Source organism: Coregonus clupeaformis, chromosome 35 (assembly GCF_020615455.1).
Source record: "Coregonus clupeaformis isolate EN_2021a chromosome 35, ASM2061545v1, whole genome shotgun sequence".
Lineage (NCBI taxonomy): Eukaryota > Metazoa > Chordata > Actinopteri > Salmoniformes > Salmonidae > Coregonus > Coregonus clupeaformis.
Genome location: NC_059226.1, coordinates 33,970,383 through 33,997,065, shown reverse-complemented (window position 1 = coordinate 33,997,065; position 26,683 = coordinate 33,970,383). Strand labels below are relative to the sequence as shown.

Genomic DNA, 26,683 nt, shown 5'->3' with positions numbered 1-26,683 from the left:
AAATCGTCGGGAATCCAGGACCTCTCCTCGGGACCATATCCCTCCCAGTCCACCAGGTACTGAAGCCCTCTACCACGCCTCCGGACGTCAGCAGTCTCCGCACCGTGTAGGCTGGATGGTCGTCAATAATCGCGGTGGCGGAGGGGGATCCACAGGCGGACACAAAGGGCTGGAGGAGACCAGCTTCAGCTGGGACACGTGAAATGTAGGATGGACTCTCATGGCCTGGGGAAGCTTCAACCCCGAACAGCCGAAGGGTTGATGATGGAGTCGATCTCGAAAGGACCCAAATACCGGGCGACAGCTACGGGAGTCAGTGCGCAGGGGATGTTGCTGGAGGAGAGCCAGACTCGCTGACCAGGCTGGAACTGGGGAGCCGACTACCCAGGCCTGTCCGCCACCCTCTTGTTACGCTCTGCTGTCCGTAGAAGGGCCTCACGGGTGTCCACCCACACCTTGCGGCAGCGACAGAAGGTTATTCTGAACTGGCGGGGACCGCTAACTCCTTTTCTTGAGACGGGAACACGATGGCCGGTTGGTACCCCCAAAGCCGCCTCAAAAGGTGAGAGGCCGGTGGCAGATGAGGTGAGGGAATTGTGGGCATATTCGACCCACGGGAGATGTTTGGCCCAGGTGGACGGGTTCTGGGATGTCACACAGCGTGAGAGCAGCCTCCAGGTCCTGATTGGTCCTCTCAGTCTGGCCATTGGACTGGGGATGGAAACCTGATGAGAGACTGACAGAGGCACCCAGGAGCCGAACAAAACTCCTTCCATACCACGAGAAATGAACTGTGGACCTCTATCGGACACTATGTCCACAGGTATTCCATGGGACGGAATACATGTAGGACAAAGAGGTCGGCTGTCTCACTGGCAGACGGTAATTTTGGTAATGCAACAAAATGGGCAGATTTAGAGAATCTGTCCACGATGGTGAGTATGGTGTCATTACCCTCAGACATAGGAAGTCCAGTGACGAAGTCCAAGGCCACGTGAGACCAAGGACGACTCGGGACTGGGAGAGGCCGCAGCAGGCCCGAAGGAGCCCTGTGGGAAGCCTTATTTTGGGCACAGATGGAACAGGCCGCCACGTACTCTCGGACGTCAGCCTCGGCGGATGGCCACCAAAAGTGCCTCTTAATAGCGACAGTGTACGGTTCATACCAGGGTGGCAGGAGAATTCGTGAGGTGTGGATCCAGTTGAGCACTTGCGACGCCGCCGCTGCTGCGGAACATAGAGAAGGTCGGGGGCCATCGGCCGGTCCAGGTTCCAACTCTTGTGCCCGATCGGACGATGGGACTCGATTTCCCAGTGAACAGCCGCCACCAAACAGAAGCGGGCAGAACAGGTTCAGGATTGCTGAAGTCTTCATTGTCTGTAAACTGGCGAGAGAGAGCATCAGGCTTGACATTACGTGTGCCAGACGATATGTTAAAATAAACTTGAACCTGCTGAAGAACAGAGCCCATCTGGCCTGGCGGGGGAGTTCAGCCTCTTGGATGACTGGATGTAAGCCAGGTTCTTGTGGTCTGTCCAGACTATGAAGGGTTGCTCTGCTCCGTCTAGCCAGTGCCTCCACTCCTCCAACGCCAACTTGACAGCAAGCAACTCCCGGTTACCCACGTGTAGTTCTTCTCAGCAGGGGGTCAATCTCCTGGAGAAAAAGGCCACAGGATGGAGCTTCTGGTCCGTGGGGAGCGTTGTGACAGGACTGCCCCCCACCCCGAATCAGAGGCGTCCACTTCCACAATAAACTGCAAACTAGTGTCTGGATGAATAAGAACAGGTGAGGTGGTGAACAGTTCCTTCAATGTACTCACAGCTGACTCGCCTCAGGCGTCCACAGGAATGGCACCTTAGGGGAGGTGAGCTTGGTCAGGGCAACCACTCGGCTGAAACCCCTGATAAGCGGCGTAGAAGTTGGCGAAGCCCAGGAAGCGTTGTAGCTGCTTCCGAGACGTGGGTGTGGGCCACTCCACAACCGCTCTGATCTTGTCAGGGTCTGGTGACACTTGTCCCGCTCGATAATAAAGCCCAAAAAAGGGACGGACTGCCGGTGGAACTCACATTTTTCTGCTTTCACATACAGTTTATTTTCCATGAGGCGTTGGAGAACCAGACGGACGTGGGAGACGTGTTCATCCTGTGACTTAGAGAATATTAGAATGTCATCCAAATAGACAAACACAAAACGGTGTGAAAATCCCTCAACACATCGTTAACCATGGCCTGAAACACTGCTGGGCGTTAGTGAGACCGAATGGCATGACTAGGTATTCAAAGTGTCCGAGAGGGGTATTGAACCCAGTCTTCCATTCGATCTCCCGGCCTGATCCTAACGAGGTGGTAAGCGTTACGTAGGTCGAGTTTGGTAAACACGGTGGCACCGTGAAGGGTTCAAATGCCTGAGTTGATGAGAGGCAGAGGTCACGTATTTCTGACTGTGATGTTATTAAGTCCTCTAAAGTCAATGCAGGGGCGTAATGTTTTGTCCTTCTTCTCTACAAAAAGAACCCAGCACCAACAGCGGAAAGATGAGGACGAATGATGCCAGAGGCTAGGAGTCGCCTATGTAGGTTTCCATAGCTTCTCTCTCAGAACGGACAGATTGAAAAGCCGACTGGGACGGCAAAGGGGGCTCCAGGCAGTAACTCAATAGCGCAATCAGTATGGCCTATGAGGTGGTAATGAAAGTGCCTTGGACTTACTGAATACCTCGGCCAGGTCCAGGTATTCCTCAGGGACTGAAGAGAGGTCTGGGGTTTTGACAGGGAAGCAGGGGAACCTACCGAGGGCGGAATAGCCGACCCAAGGCAAACAGAATGGCAGTGAGTGCTCCAACTGTGTATTTTGTGGTTTTGCCAGTCAATATGGGGGTTGTGAATGCTAAGCCAAGGAAACCGAGGATAAGGGGGAGGCCGAGGAGGAGAGACTACTTTAAACTGGATGGTTTCTTTGTGATTGCCGGACAGCATGAGGGAAAGCGGGGACAGTTTGATGGGTGATGTTGGCAAACTGATGGCCGTCAATAGCGGTTACTGTTATAGGCTTAGGCAGGGCTTAACAGGGATCTCAGCCTGAGTGACCAGGTTAACGTCAAGGAAACTATCCTCAGCACCAGAGTCGATAAGAGCAGCTAGTGGGAGAGATAGATTCCTGAACTGGACTGTAGCTGGGATAACTAGACGGGGTGCTGTGGGCATTGAGTCAGGTGTAGCACTCGCAAGTATGCCCACTTTTACCTGCGAGCTTGGTCTTTTGGGCGAACCGGACAGTTAACCAGGAAATGAGTGCGGTCCCCACAGTACATGCACATCACCAGCCCGCATGCGCCGTTCCTTTTCGGCAGGGGACAGACGAGCACGGCCCAGCTGCATGGGCTCGTCTAGTTCCGTGGAGGGATCCGCTGCGGTGTGTGGGGCGGTGTCCGAGTGGTGGTGTAGCTCGGGCTGCAGAAAGCGAGGGGGCCCCGCCTGCGGTGTGGACCCGACCGCCCCTCTCCTGTCTCCTCTCCCGTAGCCTGTTGTCTATTCGTGCAAAGCAAGGGAAACGAGAACATGAAGGTTAGCAGGCTCATCACGAACAGCTAGTTCATTCTTAATCGTGTCACTTAGACCGTTAACAAACGCTCCCTGAAGAGCTTCGTCATTCCACTTGGAATCGGCTGCCAAGGTCCAAAAATCAATGGCGTATTCAGCCACGCTACCCGTGCCCTGTCGTAGCTTCAATAGTCTCTTTGTGGCGGTCCCGGCATGGTCGGGTGATCAAACACAACTTTCAATTGAGAGGAAAAATCGTCAAACGACAGGCTGGCAATCTGCTGAGTAGAACAAGCCGCTTCTGCCCAAATCAAAAGCTTTGCCCTCATTAACCCCAGTGCGTAATGTACCTTTGAGGATTCCGTGGAGAAAGACAGGGGCTTCTGTTGAACACCAAGCGGCACTGAAGCAGGAAACCACGGCATTTGTTCAGGTCCCCGGTGAAAGGTTCGGGTGAGGTTGTAGGGGTTCCCGAAGGGCAGGAGCGGAAGCCGAGCCTGGAGCCACTGCTTAGGAGGAACAGGCGGAGGAGAAGCAGAGGGAGGAAGGGTAGTGAGTGTTACCAGGTTAGCTACCTGAGGTGAGATGAGATACTTGATCCAACAACTGCTGGTTGTTATCCACAAGAGTCCGGATGAGTTGGTCGTGTTGTCCCAATAACATTCCCTGTGAATGGAGGGCGCGTTGTACGCCATCACCCTTGTTTCATGTGGCATCTCTGCTGAGTCCATGTTTGTGCCAGTTCGTTCTATTAGGCTTGGTGGGGACTCAGGTGCAGAACGGACACACGGACAACAGAGGGTGAATTAGGATGTCGTTTATTCAGCGTGAATTGGCAGAGAGAAACAGTTCAGGGTGGAATAGCTTCAGACCGGGGGTAGGAGCTGAGTGGGGGAGAGCCAGTAGTCCGGAGAGCTGGATGACGAGGATATCAGACAACAGATGAGCAGGTTGCGGCGTGGGAATGGCAGGTAGGCAGGCAGCAGGAACAGAGACGGGATCTGGTCGAAGGAGAGACAGGTTACAAAACGTGGCAGAAACAACTATAATGCTGAGATAGTAACAACTAGACTGAGATTGCTGTACGGGGCCAAGTTACCACAGGTAGTGTAGGAACGAACTGGCGCTGGAGAGGTGTCCAGCCCGGGTAGATAACTGCTGGGTTGATTGATGACAATGAGCCGCAGCTGGAAGTAACGGAGCATGGAGAGAGAATGGCCACGCCCCCTGACCTAGATCCTCTGACTGGGCTGCACAGCAGGGGGAGACAGACACAGACAACACACACACACAGGGGAAAAAGGAAAAGGGAAACAAGCGGGAACCGGACCAACAGTGCCGAACCGTAACAATTCTATTCAGAGTTTAGAGAAATTAATCAAATTGGAAATGAGCTATTATCAGGCTGGTTAATGCGATGCATGTCTGTTGAATTTGGAAAACTTCACCTGCACTCGGCCCCGCCCCATCTACGCAGCCAGTCAGGAGCTTCTACTGCGTTGCAGCTGTGGCATACTGCATACTGCATACTTCTTATTAAATGGTACGTGCTAAATAGTATGCAACGATGAGTACATAGTATGCAGTTTAAGTATGTAGTACGCTAGTATAGGTATTCGGACAGGGCAAGCGTCTGGGTGTGCTTCTACATCTGCATTGCTTGCTGTTTGGGGTTTTAGGCTGGGTTTCTGTATAGCACTTTGTGATGTCTGCTGATGTAAAAAGGGCTTTATAAATACATTTGATTGATTGCTCCTGCCACCCTGTTATTGGTTCCGTGGCGTTACCTGCCAATGTGGTTGTTTGGTTGGTTGGTCGGGCTGTTCCTGTTGTGGTGTTCCAGTAGATAGGTGGTGCTGCTGTGGTGTTGCTGCCACCTGATGTAGCTAAAGACAGGAGTTCAGTACAAACTTACTTTACACAATTTTATAATAATGAAGTCCCTAGTGGAGGTCGGGTTATAAAGGGATGGGGAGAAGTGGAGGTTGGGTTATAAAGGGATGGGGAGAAGTGGAGGTTGGGTTATAAAGGGATGGGGAGAAGTGGAGGTTGGGTTATAAAGGGATGGGGAGAAGTGGAGGTTGGGTTATAAAGGGATGGGGAGAAGTGGAGGTTGGGTTATAAAGGGATGGGGAGAAGTGGAGGTTGGGTTGTCCTCCTGATTGGCGCAGTGGTCTAAGGCACTGCATCGCAGTGCTAACTGTGCCACTAGAGATCCTGGTTCGAATCCAGGCTCTGTCGCAGCCGGCCGCGACCGGGAGACTCATGGGCGGCGCACAATTGGCCCAGCGTCGTCCAGGGTAGGGGAGGGAATGGCCGGCAGGGATGTAGCTCAGTTGATAGAGCATGGCGTTTGCAACGCCAGGGTTGTGGGTTCAATTCCCACGGGGGGCCAGTATAAAAAAAATATGTATTCACTAACTGTAAGTCGCTCTGGATAAGAGCGTCTGCTAAATGACTAAAATGTAAAATGTAAATATAAAGGGATGGGGAGAAGTGGAGGTCGGGTTATAAAGGGATGGGAGAAGTGGAGGTTGGGTTATAAAGGGATGGGAGAAGTGGAGGTTGGGTTATAAAGGGATGGGGAGAAGTGGAGGTTGGGTTATAAAGGGATGGGGAGAAGTGGAGGTTGGGTTATAAAGGGATGGGGAGAAGTGGAGGTTGGGTTATAAAGGGATGGGGAGAAGTGGAGGTTGGGTTATAAAGGGATGGGGAGAAGTGGAGGTTGGGTTATAAAGGGATGGGGAGAAGTGGAGGTTGGGTTATAAAGAGATGGGGAGAAGTGGAGGTTGGGTTATAAAGGGATGGGGAGAAGTGGAGGTTGGGTCCAAATAGAATAAACATTTAAAAAATGAGGAAAATGAATACATAAACGAGAAAAGGACAATTCCTAAAAATGTGTGCTTGCTTCTCTTGACGTATTTATGGTTGTGAAATCAGTTGTGGGGTTTAAACCATAAGACACCAGGATGGTGATCTACCTGTATCCAGAAAACCTTTACTAAGGTTGTTGATTGAAAAATAATTGATAAAGAAGCTTAAAAAACAATACTCCTACCTGAACAGACGACACCAGCGTCTTCGTGATGTCCACAGTTGTGTAATCCAAACCCATTGTGACTGCACCTTGTGAGATTAGACTCGCTGCCTGTACATATAACGTCATCCAGCCAGATCGTCCCGTTCCCCTGTCCGAAGTAGGAGTTAGGACCGTTGACCAATCTGACTTGACTATTGGCTATTGCTGATGTTGTATCGGATGTCATTGTTGAGAACATAGTGTCTGCGATGCTGTCGACACCTGTGTTGGAGAGGTGGTGTTGACATCTGACCGAACTGACAAAAGAGAGTTTCTGATGAAGCATAGGCTACTAGCCACAGTATCATGTACCATAATTATGTATGTCTAACAAGACCTTCAGAAAAGATGTCAACTACTATGATGAAAATTGAACTCTGCCCAGATCTTAAACACAAGGACCTGAAACACATAATACCAAATGACCAAGACCATCAACCATGTTACCTGAGCTATGACCAGTGGTGGCCTGTATGAACAGGAGCAGCAGGGGAGCCCCTGAGGACGTCATTAGGAACAACATCATTCAGATCCAAAACACACCTGAGAAGAGGTTCAGAGTTAGTCGTGGATAGTTAGTGGAACAATTGGTTGATACTGTATATAGTTAAACATCTATAAACCATCTATAGGGGACAATTCACATGAAGTGGTACTAGGAATTACAAATAAAATAAAGCATAATTGAAACCAAATCCAACAATGTCGTTTCAGTCTGCTAGAATAGTCAAGTCTTCCAGGACACCTCCGTTGTTGACTTACCACTCAGAGGAGTGTTCTGGATTTCACCTGGGAGCTCCATTTAAACCGTTTCCTAGGACACATCATGTGACGATAAAGAACATTTATACTGTGATTACCGGCATCAAGTTACTTATTCATCGCTTTTAAATCCAAGCAGAAACTAAACTGACAGATTAATAAAATGACTATTTGTCAGAAAGCCTTGTATCAATATACTTAGTCATAGGACTTTCAATAATTTGGACACAACCTCCATATAGAATAGAACAATACAACCTTGGGGGTTATGAACACAAAGACAGTTCCAAATAATACCACAGCCAACCCCTTTGTTCCTTTGGCCAACAGCCATGTCTATAAAATGTATTTAATGTTTTACTATCAAGAAGTCCTTTGAAGTAATTTGAGTCCATTGCGAAACTGAACAAAATAAAAAATAAACATAACTTTTTTAAAGGCAAAGCTCAGCTCAATTGTAAAAGTGAACTATTTGTTTGATTGTACCCATTTCTTTGAATGTTTGATACTCCTTTAATTTCCTTCTGCAAAATGAGTTATTTTCACAAAGTAAACTTTTCTATTGCACAAAGTAAACTGACCCAACCTGCACAAAGTAAACTGACCTTAACCTGCACAGGACAGTTGCCATAGATTCAAAGTGTGCAAGAATGCAGAGAGGCTTTGTCTTTTGTGTAGTAAACCATGACAAACAATCTTGTAGAGCATTTCCACTGTCTAAATCAAACATAATAACCATGGTGGTCAGATAACCTACATTCCCAAATTGTCACGTCATGTCTGCGTCAAGTGTTGCTGGGAAATACCCAGGATGCGTCCCAAATGGCACCCTATTCCCTATATAGTGCACTACTTTTGACCAGGGAAAAGGGTGCCATTTGGGACTTAACCCTCCACACATGCTTGAGGCTGTTTACCAAAACTAAAGAAGTTGGCAAAGTTACATGGTGGTGTTTTGGAATCCCCACCTCATCTACTAATAAGATTAATTGTCATACGTGTGATATTTGCTTTACTAGAAGTGTTGTTGGTGCATGCCTCTTGTTGTATAGCTCCTGAAGTCCTAACTGTGCTGTACACTCTCAGATCAAAATAAAAGGGTTTTATTGCAGACAGAAATACTCCTCAGCACCCCCCCTGAGACGATCTCGCAGGTGAAGAAGCCAGATGTGGAGGTCCTGGGCTGGCGTGGTTACATGTGGTCTGCGGTTGTGAGGCCGGTTGAACGTACTGCCAAATTCTATAAAATGACATTAGAGGCAGCTTATGGTAGAGAAATGAACATTCAGTTCTCTGGCAATCTGGTGGACATTCCTGCAGTCAGCATGCCAATTGCACGCTCCCTCAAAACTTGAGAGATCTGTGGCATTTTGTTGTGTGACAAAACTGCACATTTTAAAGTGGCCTTCTATTATCCCAAGCACAAGGTGCACCTGTGTAATGAGAATGCTGTTTAATCAGCTTCTTGATATGCCACACCTGTCAGGTGGAAGGATTATCATGGCAAAGGAAAAATACTCACTAACAGGGATGTAAACAAATTTGTATACAACATTTGAGAGGAATAAGCTTTTTGTGAGTATGGAACATTTTGGGATTTTTTTATTTTAGCTCATGAAACATGGGACCAACACTTTACATGTTGCCTTTATCTTTTAGTGCAGTGTAATTGTGGGACAAATGCTTATCACTGGGGAGATACCCAGTAAGATACACTCTACAGTGCCTTCGGAAAGTATTCACACCCCTTTACTTTTTCCTAATTTTGTTACGTAACAGCCTTATCCTAAAATTGATTAAATAAATAAAATTCCTCCACAATCTACACACAATACCACATAATGACAAAGCGAAAACAGGTTATTTGAAATGTTTGCTAATTTATAAAAAGAAAAGAACAGAAATACCTTATTTACATAAGTATTCAGACCCTTTGTTATGAGACTCAATACTGAGCTCAGATGCATCCTGTTTCTATTGATCATCCTTGAGATGTTTCTACAACTTGATTGGAGTCCACCTGTGGTAAATTCAATTGATGATTGGACATGATTTGGAAAGCACACATTTGTCTATATAAGGTTCCATGTCAGAGCAAAAACCAAGCCATGAGGTCGAAGGAATTGTCCGTAGAGCTCAGAGACAGGATTGTGTTGAGGCACAGATTGTGTTGTGGCCTCCATCATTCTTAAATGGACAAAGTTTGGATCCACCAAGACTCTTCCTAGAGCTGGCCGCCCGGCCAAACTGAGCAATTGTGGGAGAAGGGCCTTGGTCAGGGAGGTGGCTAAGAACCCAATGGTCACTCTGACTGAGCTCTAGAGTTCCTCTGTGGAGATGGGAGAACCTTCCAGAAGGACAACCATCTCTGCAGCACTCCACCAATAAGGCCTTTATGGTAGACTGGCCAGACGGAAACCACTCTTCAGTAAAAGGCACATGACAGCCCACTTGGAGTTTGCCAAAAGGCACCTAAAGACTCTCAGACCATTTGAAACAAGATTCTCTGGTCTGATGAAACCAAGATTGGCCTGAATGCCAAGCGTCATGTCTAGAAGAAACCTGGCACCATCCCTACGGTGAAGCATGGTGGTGGCAGCATCATGCTGTGGGGATGTTTTTCAGCGGCAGGGACTGAGAGACTGGTCAGGATCGAGGAAAATATTAATGGAGCAAAGTACAGAGAGATCCTTGATGAAAACCTGCTCCAGAGCACTCAGGACCTCAGACTGGGGCGAAGGTTCACCTTCCAACAGGACAACGACCCTAAGCACACATCCAAGACAACGTAGGAGTGGCTGAATGTCTTTGAATGTCTTTGAGTGACTTGAACCCGATCGAACATCTCTGGAGAGAGCTGAAAATAGCTGTGCAGCAACGCTCCCCGTCCAACCTGACAGAGCTTGAGAGGATCTGCAGAGAAGAATGGGAGAAACTCCCCAAATACAGGTGTGCCAAGCTTGTAGCATCATCCCCAAGAAGACTCGATGCTGTAATCGCTGCCAAAGATGCTTCAGCAAAATACAGAGTAAAGGGTCTGAATATTTATGTAAATGTGTTTTTTAGCAAACATTTCTAAAAACCTGTTTTTGGTTTGTCATTACAGGGTATTAATGAGGCAAAATTGTTTTTTAATCAATTTTAGAGTAAGGCTGTAACAAAACAAAATGTGGAAAAAGTCAAGGGGTCTGAATACTTTCCGAAGGCACTGTATATACAAAGGTATGTGGAGACCCCTTCAAATTAGTGGATTCGACTATTTAACAGTCTGATGGCCTTGAAATAGAAGCTGTTTTTCAGTCTCTCGGTCCCAGCTTTGATGCACCTGTACTGACCTCGCCTTCTGGATAATAGCGGGGTGAACAGGCAGTGGCTCGGGTGGTTGATGTCCTTGATGATCTTTTTGACCTTCCTGTGACATTGGGTGCTGTAGGTGTCCTGGAGGGCGGGTAGTTTGCCCCCGGTAATGCGTTCGGCAGACCACACCACCCTCTGGAGAGCCCTGCGGTTGGGGGAGGTGCAGTTGCCATTACAGGCGGTGATACAGCCCGACAGGACACCTACCTTCTCCACTGCGGTCCCGTCGATGTGGATAGGGGGGTGCAACCTCTGCTGTTTCCTGAAGTCCACGATCAGCTCCTTTGTTCTGTTGACGTTGAGGGAGAGGTTATTTTCCTGGCACCACACTCCCAGAGCCCTCACCTCCTCCCTGTAGGCTGTCTCGTCATTGTTGGTAATCAAGCCTACTACTGTTGTGTCGTCTGCAAACTTGATGATTTGAGTTGGAGGCGTGCTTGGCCACGCAGTCATGGGTGAACAGGGAGTACAGGAGGGGGCTGAGCATGCACCCTTGAGGGGCCCCAGTGTTGAGGATCAACGAAGTGGAGATGTTGTTTCCTACCTTCACCACCTGGGGGCGGCCCGTCAGGAAGTCCAGGACCCAGTTGCACAGGGCGGGGTTCAGACCCAGGGCCTCTTGAAGCATGTGGGGACAGTAGACTGGGATAGGGAGAGATTGAATATGTCCGTAAACACACCAGCCAGTTGGTCTGCGCATGCTCTGAGGACGCGTCTAGGGATGCTGTCTGGGCCGGCAGCCTTGCGGGGGTTAACATGCTTAAATGTCTTACTCACGTCGGCCACGGAGAAGGAGAGACCACAGTCCTTGGCAGTGGGCCGCGTCGATGGCACTGTGTTATCCTCAAAGCGGGCGAAGAAGGTGTTTAGCTTGTCTGGAAGCAAGACGTGGCTGGTTTTCTTTTTGTAGTCCGTGATTGTCTGTAGACCCTGCCACATACATCTCGTGTCTGAGCCGTTGAATTGTGACTCCACTTTGTCTCTATGCTGATGTTTTGCCTGTTTAATTGCCTTGCGGAGTGAGTAGCTACACTGTTTGTATTCTGCCATATTCCCAGTCACCTTGCCATGGTGAAATGCAGTGGTTCGCACTTTCAGTTTTGCGCGAATGCTGCCATCTAGCCACGGTTTCTGGTTATGGAACAGGGTTGGAGAGCCTTGTGTTATGGATTAGTAGCCTATGGCCCCGAGATTAGCAAGGGAACCACCAAACGTAGTTGGTCTTGTAAAGCCATCTGGTGGGTGATATTGATACAGAATAATGAACCAAGACTTGGCAATATGCCAGGACCTTCATCAGATTGATTATTATTAATTATCACATCCTCAATGTCAGTGGCGGCTCCTGAAAAAATTCTCAGGAGGGGCAATTTTTCTGATGATTTAGGTGACCTACACACATTTTTAAAAAGATATGTCCAGCAACAACATGAAGACAGGGGCAGCATATAAGTCAATACCAGAATCATTTATTGACTGATCTCAGGGAGTGCTCCTAATCTCAGCTTGTTACCTGTATAAAAGACACCTGTCCACAGAAGCAATCAATCAATCAGATTCCAAACTCTCCACCATGGCCAAGACCAAAGAGCTCTCCAAGGATGTCAGGGACAAAATTGGAGACCTACACAAGGCTGGAATAATAATAATAATAATAATAATAATATGCCATTTAGCAGACGCTTTTATCCAAAGCGACTTACAGTCATGCGTGCATACATTTTTGTGTATGGGTGGTCCCGAGGATCGAACCCACTACCTTGGCGTTACAAGCGCCGTGCTCTACCAGCTGAGCTACAGAAAGTGGGATACTCATGGATGCGCATGCGAATTGTAAAATGTCAACACAATTGGAGACACCACGTCATTTTGGAGACATGTTATTGACAGTAAACTATTGTAGATGCGACTGCTAACTAAATAAAACATTTTAGCTGGCTAGCTAATCATCTTAGCTAAATGTGGGGCAAACAATTCAGTTATTTACCGTTAATTTGAGGGATTGGGGTGAAAGAAATCGAGTTACATAGTGGATACTTTACGATATACTGTATTGACAATATCGCTAAATATAACCATATCCACCCCTGTCCAAAGTCTCTACTTGGTCTCAGTTCTCCAGTAAACTTGTGATTATCAACACTAACCTCATCGTTGTGGCGGCGGACAGCTAGCCTGTATCCCTCATCCAGTTGAGTGGCAATGTTATTTTTTCGTTCGTGCCATTTTTTTGGAAAATCCTCGGGTGTAGGACTTCCCCCCTTTAGTAGAAACCTGTTGAATTATTAAATTTGGTCTGGGGAGGTCCTAATTGTTTCGTTAAGCCAATTTATCTTCATTTGTTCGCCGACAAAAGGAAATTCCTTCAAAGACACAATCGAGTTGCACTGAAGCCTAGCCATGTTGATAGTAGTAGTGAATTGATTGACGCTGCTACCCTCTCTTTTCTTAGTTACGTTCATGTGACGAAAGCGCGTAAGTGCAAGCCCACAGACACCCATTGAGATTGTATTGAAGGCTCTGAAATTTGAAAAAAATAGATTTTACATGGGAGTCTATGACAGAAGTTCTGGGCGATTTTCAATCTGACTGAAATCGCCCCAAAAGGGGGTGGAGCCATTTGAAGCACGACTTTAGCCTGATTCGACATTTAGTGGCAGTGTGGCACTGTGGCAGATCAGACGTATAGATTACAACACTGATAACTACTGTTGCCGTGATATAATTGATTCGAAAAAAAATCCCTTCCTTTTCCCGTTTGGCAGTGCGTCGCCCATATCGCCCTATTGAACAGGCCGTCCCTGCTCAATGTTGTTTCAATGATAAGACTTCTATTTGACATGAAGTCGATATTTCCAGGTGTCTTGGAATCATACAGAAAGTCAATAAAATATATATTACATGTTTATTACAACTCATGTAGTTCTTTTTTTGATCATACAACACATCTCTTCAGATCTCTTTTTTTTGTGACTGACTGGGTTCAAAACCGGATTTCCAGCACACCACACAACTGTTACCCTGAGCTGAAGCCTGCCAGCGCACCACACAACTGTGTTACCCTGAGCTGAAGCCTGCCAGCATTGGCATTCCCCTGGTGGAGCTAACAGAAGTCTTCAGGTCTCAGGCAACGTTACACACATTTACATTTACATTTTAGTCATTTAGCAGACGCTCTTATCCAGAGCGATTTTTTTTCATATTTTATTTTTCATACCCCCCCGTGACACACCACATTTTTCATACCCCCCCGTGACACACCACATTTTTCATACCCCCCCGTGACACACCACGTCAGTGTGGTACAAACCCCCTCTGTTACATCTGGCTACGTGTCCCGTGTAGCTCAGTTGGTAGAGCATGGCACTTGCAATGCCAGGGTTGTGGGTTCGATTCCCATGGGGGGCCAGTATGAAAATGTATGCACTCACTAACTGTAAGTCGCTCTGGATAAGAGCGTCTGCTAAATGACAAAAAAAAAATGTCTGCGATTGAATATTGAGAGCATTTTGAACACTGCCCAATGTTTACTGACTCAATTGAATCAAATAGTAGTGTGAAACAGATGGACTCAGTTAGCTATCGATCTGATATAAAGGCAAAGTCAATTAGAAACCATTTGATAGGAAAGCTATCGAGTCACTGCCATTGATTTGAAGCGTTTTCAACCTTTTTCTGCTCTCTGTGTATTTAAGTTGTATCAGTAGGTTCGTATTCTGGGGAAAGGTTACATCTTTATTAATAGACATGCTGGAATGAGATATACTCCTGGATCCTGTAGTATTGTTGCTTAATGATGATTCCAAATTGGCCTTGTGGACAAACAACATACAATTATTGTTAGCTGGTCCAGCTGCGAATTCCTCCACATGAGCTTTGTGTGCCACACTGACTCAGACAGTTTCAGGACATTGTAATGTTAGAGTTGTCCACTGCTAGGATGAACAAGGCCAAGGCCTCCACACTGCTGACATGGACAGATGGAAGTTCTAAGACATCATAACTCATTTCCCTGAGGTCAACTGTCTTACCATCGTGTTTCTTACTTTTCTGTGATCACTGTTTCCGTTGTGTTTGGCATGTGTTACTATTTTATTTGTATTTATTTATTATTAATGTATCTATTCTTTCCCTTTTGATTTCCATTTTCATATTTCTGTTTTAAAACTATGCTGTTTTCATTTAACCTATGGCATGATATTAAAACTGGGACCTTTAGGGGAGGGGGGTTAGTGGGTGGTGGATGGGGTGTTCTTTTAGGGTTTTATGTAGTTATGTCTGAAAATGTTATAAAAATAAATGTATCACAAAAAAGTTATATAATTGACTCCTTAGGACTCACAGACAGGCATCCGTATGACCTTTAACAGAGGTGCTTTGGATCACATAGAGTTGATAGTAAAACACACATCCTTTATTTTGGGGGTTCAAGTCCAAAAAGCTGATAGTAATGAAGTAGATGCTCCAACACATTAGTTCATTCTTAGAAAAGGTTCCAGGAAGAACCTTTTCACCAAAGGTTTCCTAAAGGGTTCTTTGATTGTTCTTTGTTGGGCAAAAGGGTTCTACCTGGAATAAAAAGCATTCCTGGAAACTGGACAGCCGAAGAACCCTTTATGAACCCTTTCAAAGAAAAAAACATTTAGATCCCTGAAAGGATGTTGGTCATGTCCATGCCCTACTTCATTACTGCTTTGCATTACAACAAAAGAAACAGAATGGGAACATTATGACACTGAAAAGGAAAGTACGTGAGCTGTATGTTTAATTGATATCACAGAATGTGTTTTTCAGATCAATGGAACCCCTCCATTTTAATGTGGGCCAGTGGACAGACTGATTTATCTTCTCTCCCTCTTATTACTCCTTGTAAGAGAAAAAAAAAAGATTATGCAGATATTTTTAAAGCGCACCAAATGTGTAATTCGCTTGTCCTCTACAAAGAACACCATAGTATTTTAGATCACTGAATGCACAGCCTGTATTTTAGATCACGGAGGAACATGCAGGCCGTGCTTTCAGTTAAGTACAGTATTGAGTGTTTAGATTGGCGTGATGTTTTGGAGGTCTCCAAGGGAGCCAATCAACTGGTTGAAACCCTGTGGCTACAACACCCAGCGTGAGGTCACTCAGGACACATTTCTGGTGTTGGCACTGCCATTTACCACTCGCTAAACTAAGCTGTTTAACATGGCTGCGATCGGGGCAAGCAAGGCCCCCTGTGGTCTCATCGATCCTACCATGCAGTTCTCCCCAGGGGTGCTTTTAGAGATTTGGAAGGGTGTCAATTGGATTCTGAACCCTCTGACCACTGTCCTGTCAGTACGTTCTCCTTAGAACTGGTCACCTAGAATTCTAGTTCTAAGAGTTGGAAAGTTGCAACCGGGAGAATGATTTGTTGCTACTCGGCACACAGTGAATCTACACTGAACGGTTTTACATTTCAGGATTGATCTACTCACCGCCAGAGGATTAGAAGACGAACAACAGATGAAGAACAGAGTAGATATTGGTCATCCTTGGCGCATGCCCCTTAAAAGTGGAAATCACTGTGAACTTAGTTTGTAAGCACTGATGCCTTGAGTGCACAGGCGGCCGGTGGCACCTTCATTGGGAGGACGTCTCATAGTAATGGCTGGAACGGAATAAATGGAATAGTATCGAACACATCAAACATGGTTTCCATGAGTTTGATACCATTCCATTTACTCCATTCCGGACATTATTATTAGCCGTCCTCCCCTCACCAGCCTCCTGTGCTTGGGTGGCAAGTCCAAAAGATGAATCACGGAAATGTACTTCTCAGAAGCCACATTTTCAGGTACAGAGAATAAATAAATAGTCCCATTCTCCCCTGTCAAACACATCTGAATCTAAGGATGCACAGGAACGTCCCAATATGCAGGGGAGTGTTGGACATTGATTAATAAACCCTGTCTAATCCGATATTATGTATATCAAAGCAGATGTCTTTCATAACAGAAATTTAGCTAATATTTGAATGTTGTGATTCAAAAGCTAAATTGGTCTATAAGAGCAACAATTAGACACATCTTTGCAATGCTTGAACAAAAGTTTGAATGCTGCTTCTGTCAGACTTTGACACACTGGTCGAGAGAGTGTTTAAACATTTCCAGAAGAAAAGATGCCAGTTTGGCAGGAAGTGTATCGGCTACCCTCGGGCGATTCGGAATCATTAAGGAGAGAGGAGAGACGACACGCTCAGATCAGGTAGTGAAATATTCCTTTTGAATCTCACTGGGCCTGAAAAAGCAGCCTGAATGAAACCTATTGGATGGGATCGGTCAGTGTCTGTAATTGACTGTACATAAAGAGATGGCTTTGAATCACGTGTCATCATCTCAAATACAGCCTCTCTATATTTTTTCATTGTCATTCCATGGCAACAATAGTTGGTTACAGCCTGTCAGGTAAGAGGGGCTTGGCTTTTACTCAGCAATTATTTTAGACATCCTCAGTGTTTTGTTATTTTATGAATCCTTTATACGGCTACCTGTTTGCTTTAACTTTATTCATTTGATTGTTTTAATATGAAGTGTGTTGTGATTTTGAATGTACTTTAAATAAAGTTTGATTTAATTTACAACACATTTACATAGAACCAGGGCAAGCTATCACTTCTTCTCACAGGGATGCAGTGTCTCTTGTCCTCTGTCCTCCAGTAGCCATCCCAATTCCTTCCTTCCTGTCTCAGACCTCATTAGAGAGTACCTCAGCCCAGCTCTCCTCAGAGAACATGTCAAACTATTCATAGCACACAGGCTAGGTATGAATCTCCTAGGACATCTGTAGGTAACTACATAGATGCATTCTTACAAGCCGACTGCAACTGCAACCCAATCCCCTCTGAAACAATGTTTTATGCTATCCTTGGTGGACTACGTAGGATACCATAATGAAATAAATCCATATTCTTTCTACAGATGTATTTATCTATTTGTCTTATGTGGGGGTTATTCAACAGAGATGATTTGACTAGACAGAAGGTAATCTCATTTAACACAAAACTAAAATATTGCGTAATTTGGTCAGATGCTCGATAGATGTCTGTCAACCAAGAGATTAGACTGAAGGCTAATTAGTGCAGGTTAGGGTTTTTTGCCATGAATCTTGTTCTGGAGGCAGCTCTGCAGAGTGGTCACAAGTCATAACATCTGATTTTAAACGTAACCCTAACCTTAACCCTAACCACACTACTGACCATAATGCCTAACCGTAACCTTAAATTAAGACCAAAAGGCAAATTTTTGTTTTCAATGTTTACAATACAGCCAATTTTCACTTTTGCTGGTCCATCTAGCCGTAATCGCTCAGTTCTGCCTCAAGTACAAGACTCATCCCAATAAACATCAACCTGCTTAATTAGTCTGAGAGGCTTCTTCATTTGCTTTCATCTCAGTCAGCGGTTCAACACACTTTGAGCACATCGCTTCATCTCTCCCCGAAGAGATCATCAAAACCATTTGGGTATTGGCTCCCCATTACCCCAGAGACAGGGAATCAATATTGAAACTATGCGGCAGAGAAAGGGTCAATTTAACACCACGTTCATTGGTCAATTACTTCAACCTTTTTAGGTCATCACCACATTCTCATGTGCCAATGTCATGGGTGGCTTCTCTCTGCCGGGACTACAATGCACCAGGCAGTAACCATTACGCGTCAATAAGGCTGAGTAACAGTTTTTAGGAGACCATGTGGCTTGATGCCACTCACCAGAGTGGATAGTATGCGTGGTATTGATTTCATGGTTCCCCGTAAGAGCAATTAGCATGTTCCCTGCCTGCAGCAGCAACCTGTGAACTCTTTGACCAGCTGTTCCTTTTGTTGCTGAGGATCACGCACATTCGTTTTGCACTCGGCAACAGAACACAGAACATACAGACACACAGTCACTCTGCATGCACTGCCTCAGGTACCGCTTGTTAGTGTGGTTTGTCTCTTCAGCACATTTAAATCCTTTTCAACACAAAATAAGTAAGCATTAAAGGGATAGTTCACCCAAATTATTAAATTATATATTAGTTTCCTTACCCTGTAAGCAGTCTATGGACAAGGTATGACGACAGCAATCCATATACATTTATTTTTTATGTTTTTTATTATTTGGTGTTTTTATAAATGTCAATCAATAAGATGTAGTAGTTGATTTTGATTACCATAGTGACAAAACATGAGCAAGAAGGGGGGATTGATACAGCAGTTCAAGATACAACAATTGAGAGATAATATTACATGATGGGTACCTAACCACGGTCTTTGATGGTGGAGATGGCATTTGACCAGCCCACTAGAGTCTTTGTAGCCGTACCATGCTTTGGTTTTATTTACTTGGCCACAGTTTCCAAATACTAACTTTGTAGCATTCGTGGCACAAATCCAATGCAAGTCAATAGTACCGAAATGTTTCACACTTCATGTCCAAACCATCTATTGAGCTACACAATCAATGTTAGATATTTTAGGATGATTTGGACATGAAGCATTGTCCAAACTGAACTCATATCAAGCCATTTGTCATGAAAGCAAGACATGAACAAGAAGACAGGTGTGTACATCAGTGGAGGCTGCTGAGGGGAAGACGGCTCATAATAATGGTTGGAATGGAGCAAATGGAATGGCATCGAACACATGGAAACCATGTATTTGATACCATTCCACTGATTCTGCTCCAGCCATTACCACGAGCCAGTCCTCCCCGATTAAGGTGCCACCAACCTCCTGTGGTGTACATCCATGTGAATGTATTTTATTTTCCGAAGAGTACAAACAGATGAGTTAAATAGACGAAGCCCCAGATGGATATGTGCACTAGTCCAATCAGAGTGCAGTGCACTGAAATTGTCATGTGAAAATTTGGACAGTGGCCATTGCTCTAATGCAGGGCTCTCCAACCCTGTTCCTGGAGAGCTCATGTAGGTTTTCAATCCAACCCCAGTTGTAACTAACCTGATTCAGCTTATCAACCAGCTAATTATTAGAATCAGGTGTGCTAGATTACAGTTGGAGCAAAAACCTACAGGACGGTAGCTCTCCAGGAACAGGGTTGGAGTTAACCTACAGGACGGTAGCTCTCCAGGAACAGGGTTGGAGAGCCCTGCTCTAATAGGTATTCACAAATCTTTAAATTACTAAGATTATCAGGCTGTTACTGACAACTGTTGTAAATTTCCAGCAGACATGCTGTTATAGGATTTTGTATTCAAATTGATTGGTGTTGGTATGGTGTCATAGATATCACCAAACTAATGAACTCTGTGCTTAATTACTTAATTGTGCTATTGACACAGATTTCACATTATATTGGTCTTATTACTTCTAATTAACATAAATTAAATCCTCACATACAGTACCCTAATTATATTATAACAGGGTACTTTATCATAAAATAATCGATTCATATTGACTCCATAATATAGTGTTTAATCACCCTTTCTCATCCGCCTACACTCAAAAAATGAAGAGAGTCCCTACTGGGCCACAGATCAATGTTAACATGGAAAATGGAGAATTTCAAAATCAAAGCCGTCGCCATAGCAACGGCCCCTGCCAGATTCCACCAATCAATGGAGTCCGCAAGGCGATGCGAGAGGCACCAGGCGGGGGAAAAGGCCAGGCGTCCTACATAAAGAGTCCGGGACGGGGAGTCAGGGCGCCACAACGGGGAAACCCACCTCTTGCACACACACACACACACACACACTCAGACACTCACACACAAAGACACTAAGCACCAAGGGGAAGACGGAGAGAGTGAAACGAAGAAAAAATAAGGAACAGAGAAGAGAGAGGGGATATATATGACTAGATATGGCACACACCTATGAAGGAGGAATCCCTGCCCGGGTATATCTGGGAAGCCTGCTTGTGGCTCTTTGCTTCCAACCCATCACCGTTGGAGGAGGTAAGGTGACTGTGCGACAGACTGCACTGCATTGTGATCAACTGTTTACTTTGTCTATTTTAGTCACTCTGCCACTTTCCTCTCACTACAGTGCATAAAGAACATCTGTTTTATTTCCTATCCTATTTACATTTCTTATCCTAAAGAAGGGTAGGAAAGAGATACAACTCTGTTTTAGAGGAATATCTCCTCACTCAGTGTGTTGGGAAAAACGGCAGTGGGACACGTTGCATGTGGGTTGCTCTCTTTAAGCCCTCAGGCACTGGGTTGAGTATTGGAACAGCAGTACTGTCCCCCCAGTTCCCACATCCTATCTCTGTCTGTCTGTGGTGTTTTGCAGAGAGAGCCTGAGATGTTTGTTTTTGTGCTGCCTTTGTGAGTCAGAATCGATAAGGATGCTATTTTAGAGACTGAAGAAAATGTTCCTTCCTATATTGAAGGACTTGACCGGGGAAGCATCAATTGAATTGCACTTTATTTCAGGCTATAATGCCTTCATCTTGCATGGAAGTTTCTTCCTCATGCGTTTTGTGTGCAGAATCCTCACACACACTGTAGGATTTTTCAGTGAGCATATATCTATGTTTAATTTAAGGGATTCAACCCCCCAGCTTCTAAAACTCACTGTGCTTAACTAGAGGATAACATTCTTAATATTTTATTAATAACATCATCCTCAGATGTATCAATTTCTCTGAAGTTCACACTTCAATCTATTGTAACGAATTCGCCACAGCATTTTAAAGGAAACAAATGGAATGCTTGATTACAGCACATTTAAATTAGGAAGTTAATTAGCCGGAACAAATCAATCTGTCACAATTAAATGGCATGTTCACCTATCACAATTAATATGCTTGCAAAAGACAAATTGAACTTCTGAAGTCCGATTTTGTTTGAGCTGGGTGAATGACAAATTCCACAAATGCAATATGCAAATGCCAAAGTTATTTGTCAATGGCCCACAAGCATCAGCTGCCGTCACGGAGATGTAGGCTATAGGCTAGTTGTGTTTAATGAACTGAACAAAGGTTGCTTTGAAGTGGAGGTGCATGATTAGCCGACAGTGGTGATATGAAGACTTGGGGGGGGCAGGAGGCAGCTAAGGGAGTGGAGGGGCAGGAGTCTTCCTCCCCCCGTGTCTCATTAAACCTACAGTAACAGGAGGAAGCAGCTGGTGTCGTTGGTGGCAGAGCAGGAAGGGCGTTAAAGAGAGTGAGTGTGCAGCTTGTCGTGCTGAGACTTTCTTTCATGTGACTCTACAGTGTGCATGTGACACTTGTGCTCATCCTCAAGAAGACCCTGTAGTGAAGAAGGAGACATATTGTGCTCAACCTCACAGGGACCCTGTAGTGTTAGTAATAAATCAAATCAATAATAATTTTAGCAGCAGCGTAGGTATGAGGGGGAGCAGTAGTTAGCCATTTAACAGTCTTATAGCCAGGAAGTACAGTAGAAGCTGTTTAGCAGTCTGTTGGTCTGAGCCTTGATGCACCGGTACCACCTGCCATATGGGAGCATGGAGAACAGTCCATGTCTCGGGTGGCTGGAGTCTTTGGCAATTTTTCGGGCCTTTCTCAGACATCGCCTGGCATGTACGTCCTGGATGGCTGGGAGTTCACCCCCACTGATGCACTGGGCCGTCCGTATCACCCTCTGTAGGGCCTTCAAGTTGAGGGGGTTGCAGTTGCCATACCAGACACCAAATCGTATCAGCCTCCTGAGGGAGAAGAGGCACGACTGTGCTGGTGTGAGAGGACCATGTTAAGTCCTCAGTGATGTAGACACCGAGCAATTTAATACAGTATATGAACACTATATTCATGTAATTATCTGAAGATATGGGTTTAAAAACTAATAATAAAACTTCAAAAAAGTTGTTTAGTCAGGGGATAAAAATATGTTTTAGACATGTCTGGTGCTTGTACAGTATAGCCTAGGCAAAATTGTACTTAAAGACAAGTAGCCTATAGGTTTCACAGCCTACACTATTACCATCCATTATTATCAATTTCACATAGTCTATTAACAGTGTGCTTTATGCTCCAAGATGCTGACCCTAAACCCAAACCACGGGTAGGATTTCCGCATTAGCGACTGGGTCAGTCATTTCTGAACTGCAGACGAACTCAGTGACTGTTCAAGTTTATGGCCATGTCATCACTGCACTGTTATTTAAGCTTTGAAGGGGAGAGTGCAGAGTGTTGAGGCTAGTAGACGGCTTGTCATAATGAATGATTGGTTAGATGTTGTAATTAATTGTGAGAGCCAGGTGGGTTTATAGGGACAGCAGGGCTTTTACGTTTTAGAACGATGTGTTGAGTTGCTCGATAGTGGCGCATGTTTTAGAAGGAGGTGTCGATTGGCTGAATAGGGGTGTTTATGTTTTAGGAAGATGTGTTGATTGGACAGTTGGATAGGACTTGATGGATGTACCAGTGTTGTAGGACAGGACGTCAATCAGAGAGACTCAGGTGTCAATACATTGATCAAGGAGGGTCTCACATGGATTGAGTATCTGTTGGCTGAGTTGGTGTTGATTGGCAGAATGCTCAACTGTCAACTCAACATTCAGTGTCAAAGTGAGTGATGACTGGAGAAGAAGGGCTCTATCTTAATTAGTCTTTCCGCAATTCCTCACCTCCTTCACAACCGTATTGGAGGAGAAGGACCAAGGGGAGGATGTCATACAGAATAGAGAGTATGGTAAATAGAAAGAGGTTGCGAGGAATCAAGGACAGATTAATTGAGAAAGAGCTATGGTGTTTTCACTTGCAGTTGACCCAGTGTTGAACGGGATCCCTTCATCTTCTCTTCCTGTAGCCGCGCTGAAGCAGGAGGTGGCGCTGGAGAATGGCGCCACAACGCTGAACCACTCCATGGCAATGGTGCAGCGCATGGAGGGTCTGCTGGCCCAGGGCAACGGCAGCGATGTGGCCCTCCGCGTGCAGACGGTAAACACGGACGAGGTGAAGGTGATCCAGGCGCACACGCTGGTGCTCTCGCTGCAGAGCGAGGTGTTTGAGGAGCTGATGCTCAGCCGCAACACCAGCACCGTGGTCCTGAGAGAGCCTGCTGACTGTGCTGCTGTCTTTGACAAGTTCATCAGGTGAGGGGACCTGGAGGGGGGAGGAGACAGAATGAGTGCACACCTCAGGGGGATGGAGGAGGAACAGAATTGGGCTAGTGATGTTTCATATTTTGTATAAAAAAGTGACCTCCTTTCAAGTTCAGTAATGACTGCTAATGTTTCTGCAGACCGATCGAGCCTTGTTTTATCTCTGCAGGTACCTCTACTGCGGTGACATCTCCGTGCGTCTGGACCAGGCAATCCCTCTGCACAAGCTGGCCAGCAAGTACCGTGTGTGGAGCCTCCAGCAGGGCCTGAGCCAGTACATGACGGGGCACCTGTCCAGCGACTCCCCGACGGGCCACGTGGTTGGCTGGTACCAGTACGCCATGCAGATCGGCGACGCCAACCTGAGGGACAGCTGCCTCCAGTACCTCTCCTGGAACCTGTCGTCGGTGTTGCAGAGCGGCGAGTGGGGCTCCATCAGCGACGACCTGCTGCTGTCCCTGATGCAGCGCTCCGACCTCATCCTGCAGAGCGAGCTGGAGCTCTATGAGGCCCTGGAGGCCTGGATCGGCCAGAACCAGCCGGCTGGCCTGACGGTGGAGAATGCCCTGAGGCAGGTGCGCTACGGCATGATCCCCCCGCAGCACCTGTTCCGTCTGCAGAAGCAGTCGCCACTCATGCTGAAATACTACGAGTCCATCCGTGACCTGCTCTTCCTGGCCTTCCAGTTCCACTCGGCCTCGCCCGTCCAGCTGGCCAAATACTTTGACGTCAACTGCAGCATATTCACGCCGCGCAACTACCTGTCGCCGTCCTGGGGCTCGCCGTGGGTCATCAACAACCCCACGCGCGACGACCGCAGCTTCAGCTTCCAGACCCAGCTGGGCCCCAGTGGCAGCGATGCCAGCAAGCGGGTGACCTGGAACGCCCTGTTCTCCCCACGCTGGCTCCCGCTCAGCGTGCGCTCCGCCTATACTAACGAGATGCAGGCCACACGCACCGACGGCGGCCGTCCGCGCATCATCGTCACCCCAGCCACTTCCAGCCCCGACTTCGCCGGTGTGAGCTTCCAGAAGACGGTGATCGTGACGGCGAGGCAGGGGGGTAAAATGGTGGTTCGTCACATCTACAACTTCCACCAGAGCACTGAGGAGGCCGGGGATTTCCTGGTGGACGCCGACCTTCACCGCCGGGCGTCTGAGTACCTCATTGACAGCTCCCTCTACCTGCACGTCGTGGTGAAGCCCCTTTACCACAGCCTCATCGTCGCCAGGAAATAGGTCAAGAGGTTGTTGTCGCCTTAGTAACCAACGGTTCCCACTAGATGGTCTAGTTGCAATGTCAAAATTGGCTATATTATAAAAAATTATGAAAACCAAAAATTTGCTTTTTGGTCTTAATTTAAGGTACAAGGCATAAGGTTTGCAGTGTGATTGAGGTTAGATTTCAAGAATATAAATTGTAGAAATAGGCTGGCTTTATGACTTTGGAACTTGCCCAGACAGTGACGACCGTAACCAACCGTCCTCCCTGCTGAGTCCCCCTCCTACCCACCCCCCAGCCTGCAGACAGTCACATATGCACACACCACTATGCCAAACACACTCATATCGCAACTCCTGTTTATTGGCCTGGTATTGGGCACCTTTGTTCAACATCATTAAATGGTGCTTTTTGCAGTAGTGGTTAAGTTTGTCTCCGAACTGTTTTAGCTCCAAAAAGAGGTGTCTGGTGCCAGCTGTAAATGTACTGCATCTATTAAGTCAATGAAAGAGTTTCAGATAATAACAGTTCCTCCACATTATCCCCCCCCCCCATCTTACACACATGGTAGTGGCAAACACATGACTGCACTGTATTTGTTTGAGATATGATTATGTCAATACTTGGATATTTCCTTGATTGCCCCTGATTAGAGGAAAGGCACATTCTTTATGACACATTTAACTGTATGATGCTATCTGCATAGCTATAGGATACTACTAGTAAATCAAAGTGTCAGTTATTGGTATTGTTTCCATTAGCTGAACTCTCACTTTGTCGGTGCTAACCAAACCTCACAGGATCAAGTGAAGCTTCTTTCATTGCTTTGCACACTGCTGCAACACCATAAGTACTGGCCATTTTAAAAGCATGCATTCATACCATTAGTCACAATTACCCACATATAAGTTTACAAGCCTAAATGTTATAGCCATGCTGATGCTCAGTGACCAGACAATTCCTATACCAGAGTTTCTCTAGAAGCCATTTTGCTGTTGCCCTACTCTTTTGCAAGTTGGGGAGCATTTCTATTGAATCTTTAACCCTACCTACAGTATTAGTGCTATTAGTAGGATTGTGTTGTTGTGAGTAGTGCTGACATAATTAATTATACACAGGCCTATGGATGACATTGTTGGTCTAAGTTATACTGTCAGGTCTTTAGAATGTTACTGTTATTGGTTCATGTAGCTACCGTATCTCTCTATGTCCTCTTCCTATATCCTGAATAAAATTGTATTTTACCCAGTCTGTAATTGGTCTGTTTACTTGATTCACCGTAATATGCAGAACACTATGTGATACAGAGGACAATTGTGACTTATGCCTAATTTATACCATACATATGCAACGAAGTAACACAAACGCAAAATAGCGACCCTGTATACTGGCATCACATTTATAATTGCGGGGCTGCAGACGTGTGTATTTTTGCTACACAACAATACAGGATTGCCATTTTTCATAGCTATTGGTAGCTCTTGTATTTCATACTAGGTATGGTATAAATTAAGCTTTAATCAAAAACAAACAAGGTAGGCCTATCAAAATGAATTTCACATGCCTTGTATGGGGATATCGCTCTGAAATCAACATGCTTTGAAGCCATTGAAAACCACAAATTATACAATTACATTCTTGGAATTTTTATATATTTTTTTCAATCATGATTTGTTCCA

At 45.8% G+C, this 26,683-nt stretch overlaps 1 protein-coding gene across 2 annotated transcripts; it reads left to right on the top strand.

Annotated features, from left to right (window-relative positions):
- Positions 1 to 20,393: 20,393 nt before the first annotated feature.
- Positions 20,394 to 25,298, top strand: LOC123482636 (BTB/POZ domain-containing protein 17-like). Of its 2 annotated transcripts, none has more exons than XM_045211028.1 (3): positions 20,394 to 20,665; positions 23,489 to 23,774; positions 23,953 to 25,298. In XM_045211028.1, the coding sequence occupies exons 1-3, from the start codon at positions 20,572 to 20,574 to the stop codon at positions 25,019 to 25,021; spliced, it is 1,449 nt and encodes a 482-aa protein (XP_045066963.1). In that variant the 5' UTR covers positions 20,394 to 20,571; the 3' UTR covers positions 25,022 to 25,298. The 2 variants fall into 2 exon arrangements, with proteins under 2 accessions (XP_045066963.1, XP_045066962.1); XM_045211027.1 differs by having other exon boundaries at positions 23,444 to 23,774.
- The last annotated feature ends 1,385 nt before the right edge of the window (positions 25,299 to 26,683 follow it).

Excerpts from the sequence above, each read along its gene's own strand:
- LOC123482636 (XM_045211027.1), top strand. The coding sequence starts at position 20,572 with ATGGCACACACCTATGAAGGAGGAATCCCTGCCCGGGTATATCTGGGA. Across the intron at positions 20,666-23,443 it reads ACCCATCACCGTTGGAGGAG|TTGACCCAGTGTTGAACGGG; the intron begins GTAAGGTGACTG and ends TTTCACTTGCAG. Across the intron at positions 23,775-23,952 it reads GTCTTTGACAAGTTCATCAG|GTACCTCTACTGCGGTGACA; the intron begins GTGAGGGGACCT and ends TTATCTCTGCAG.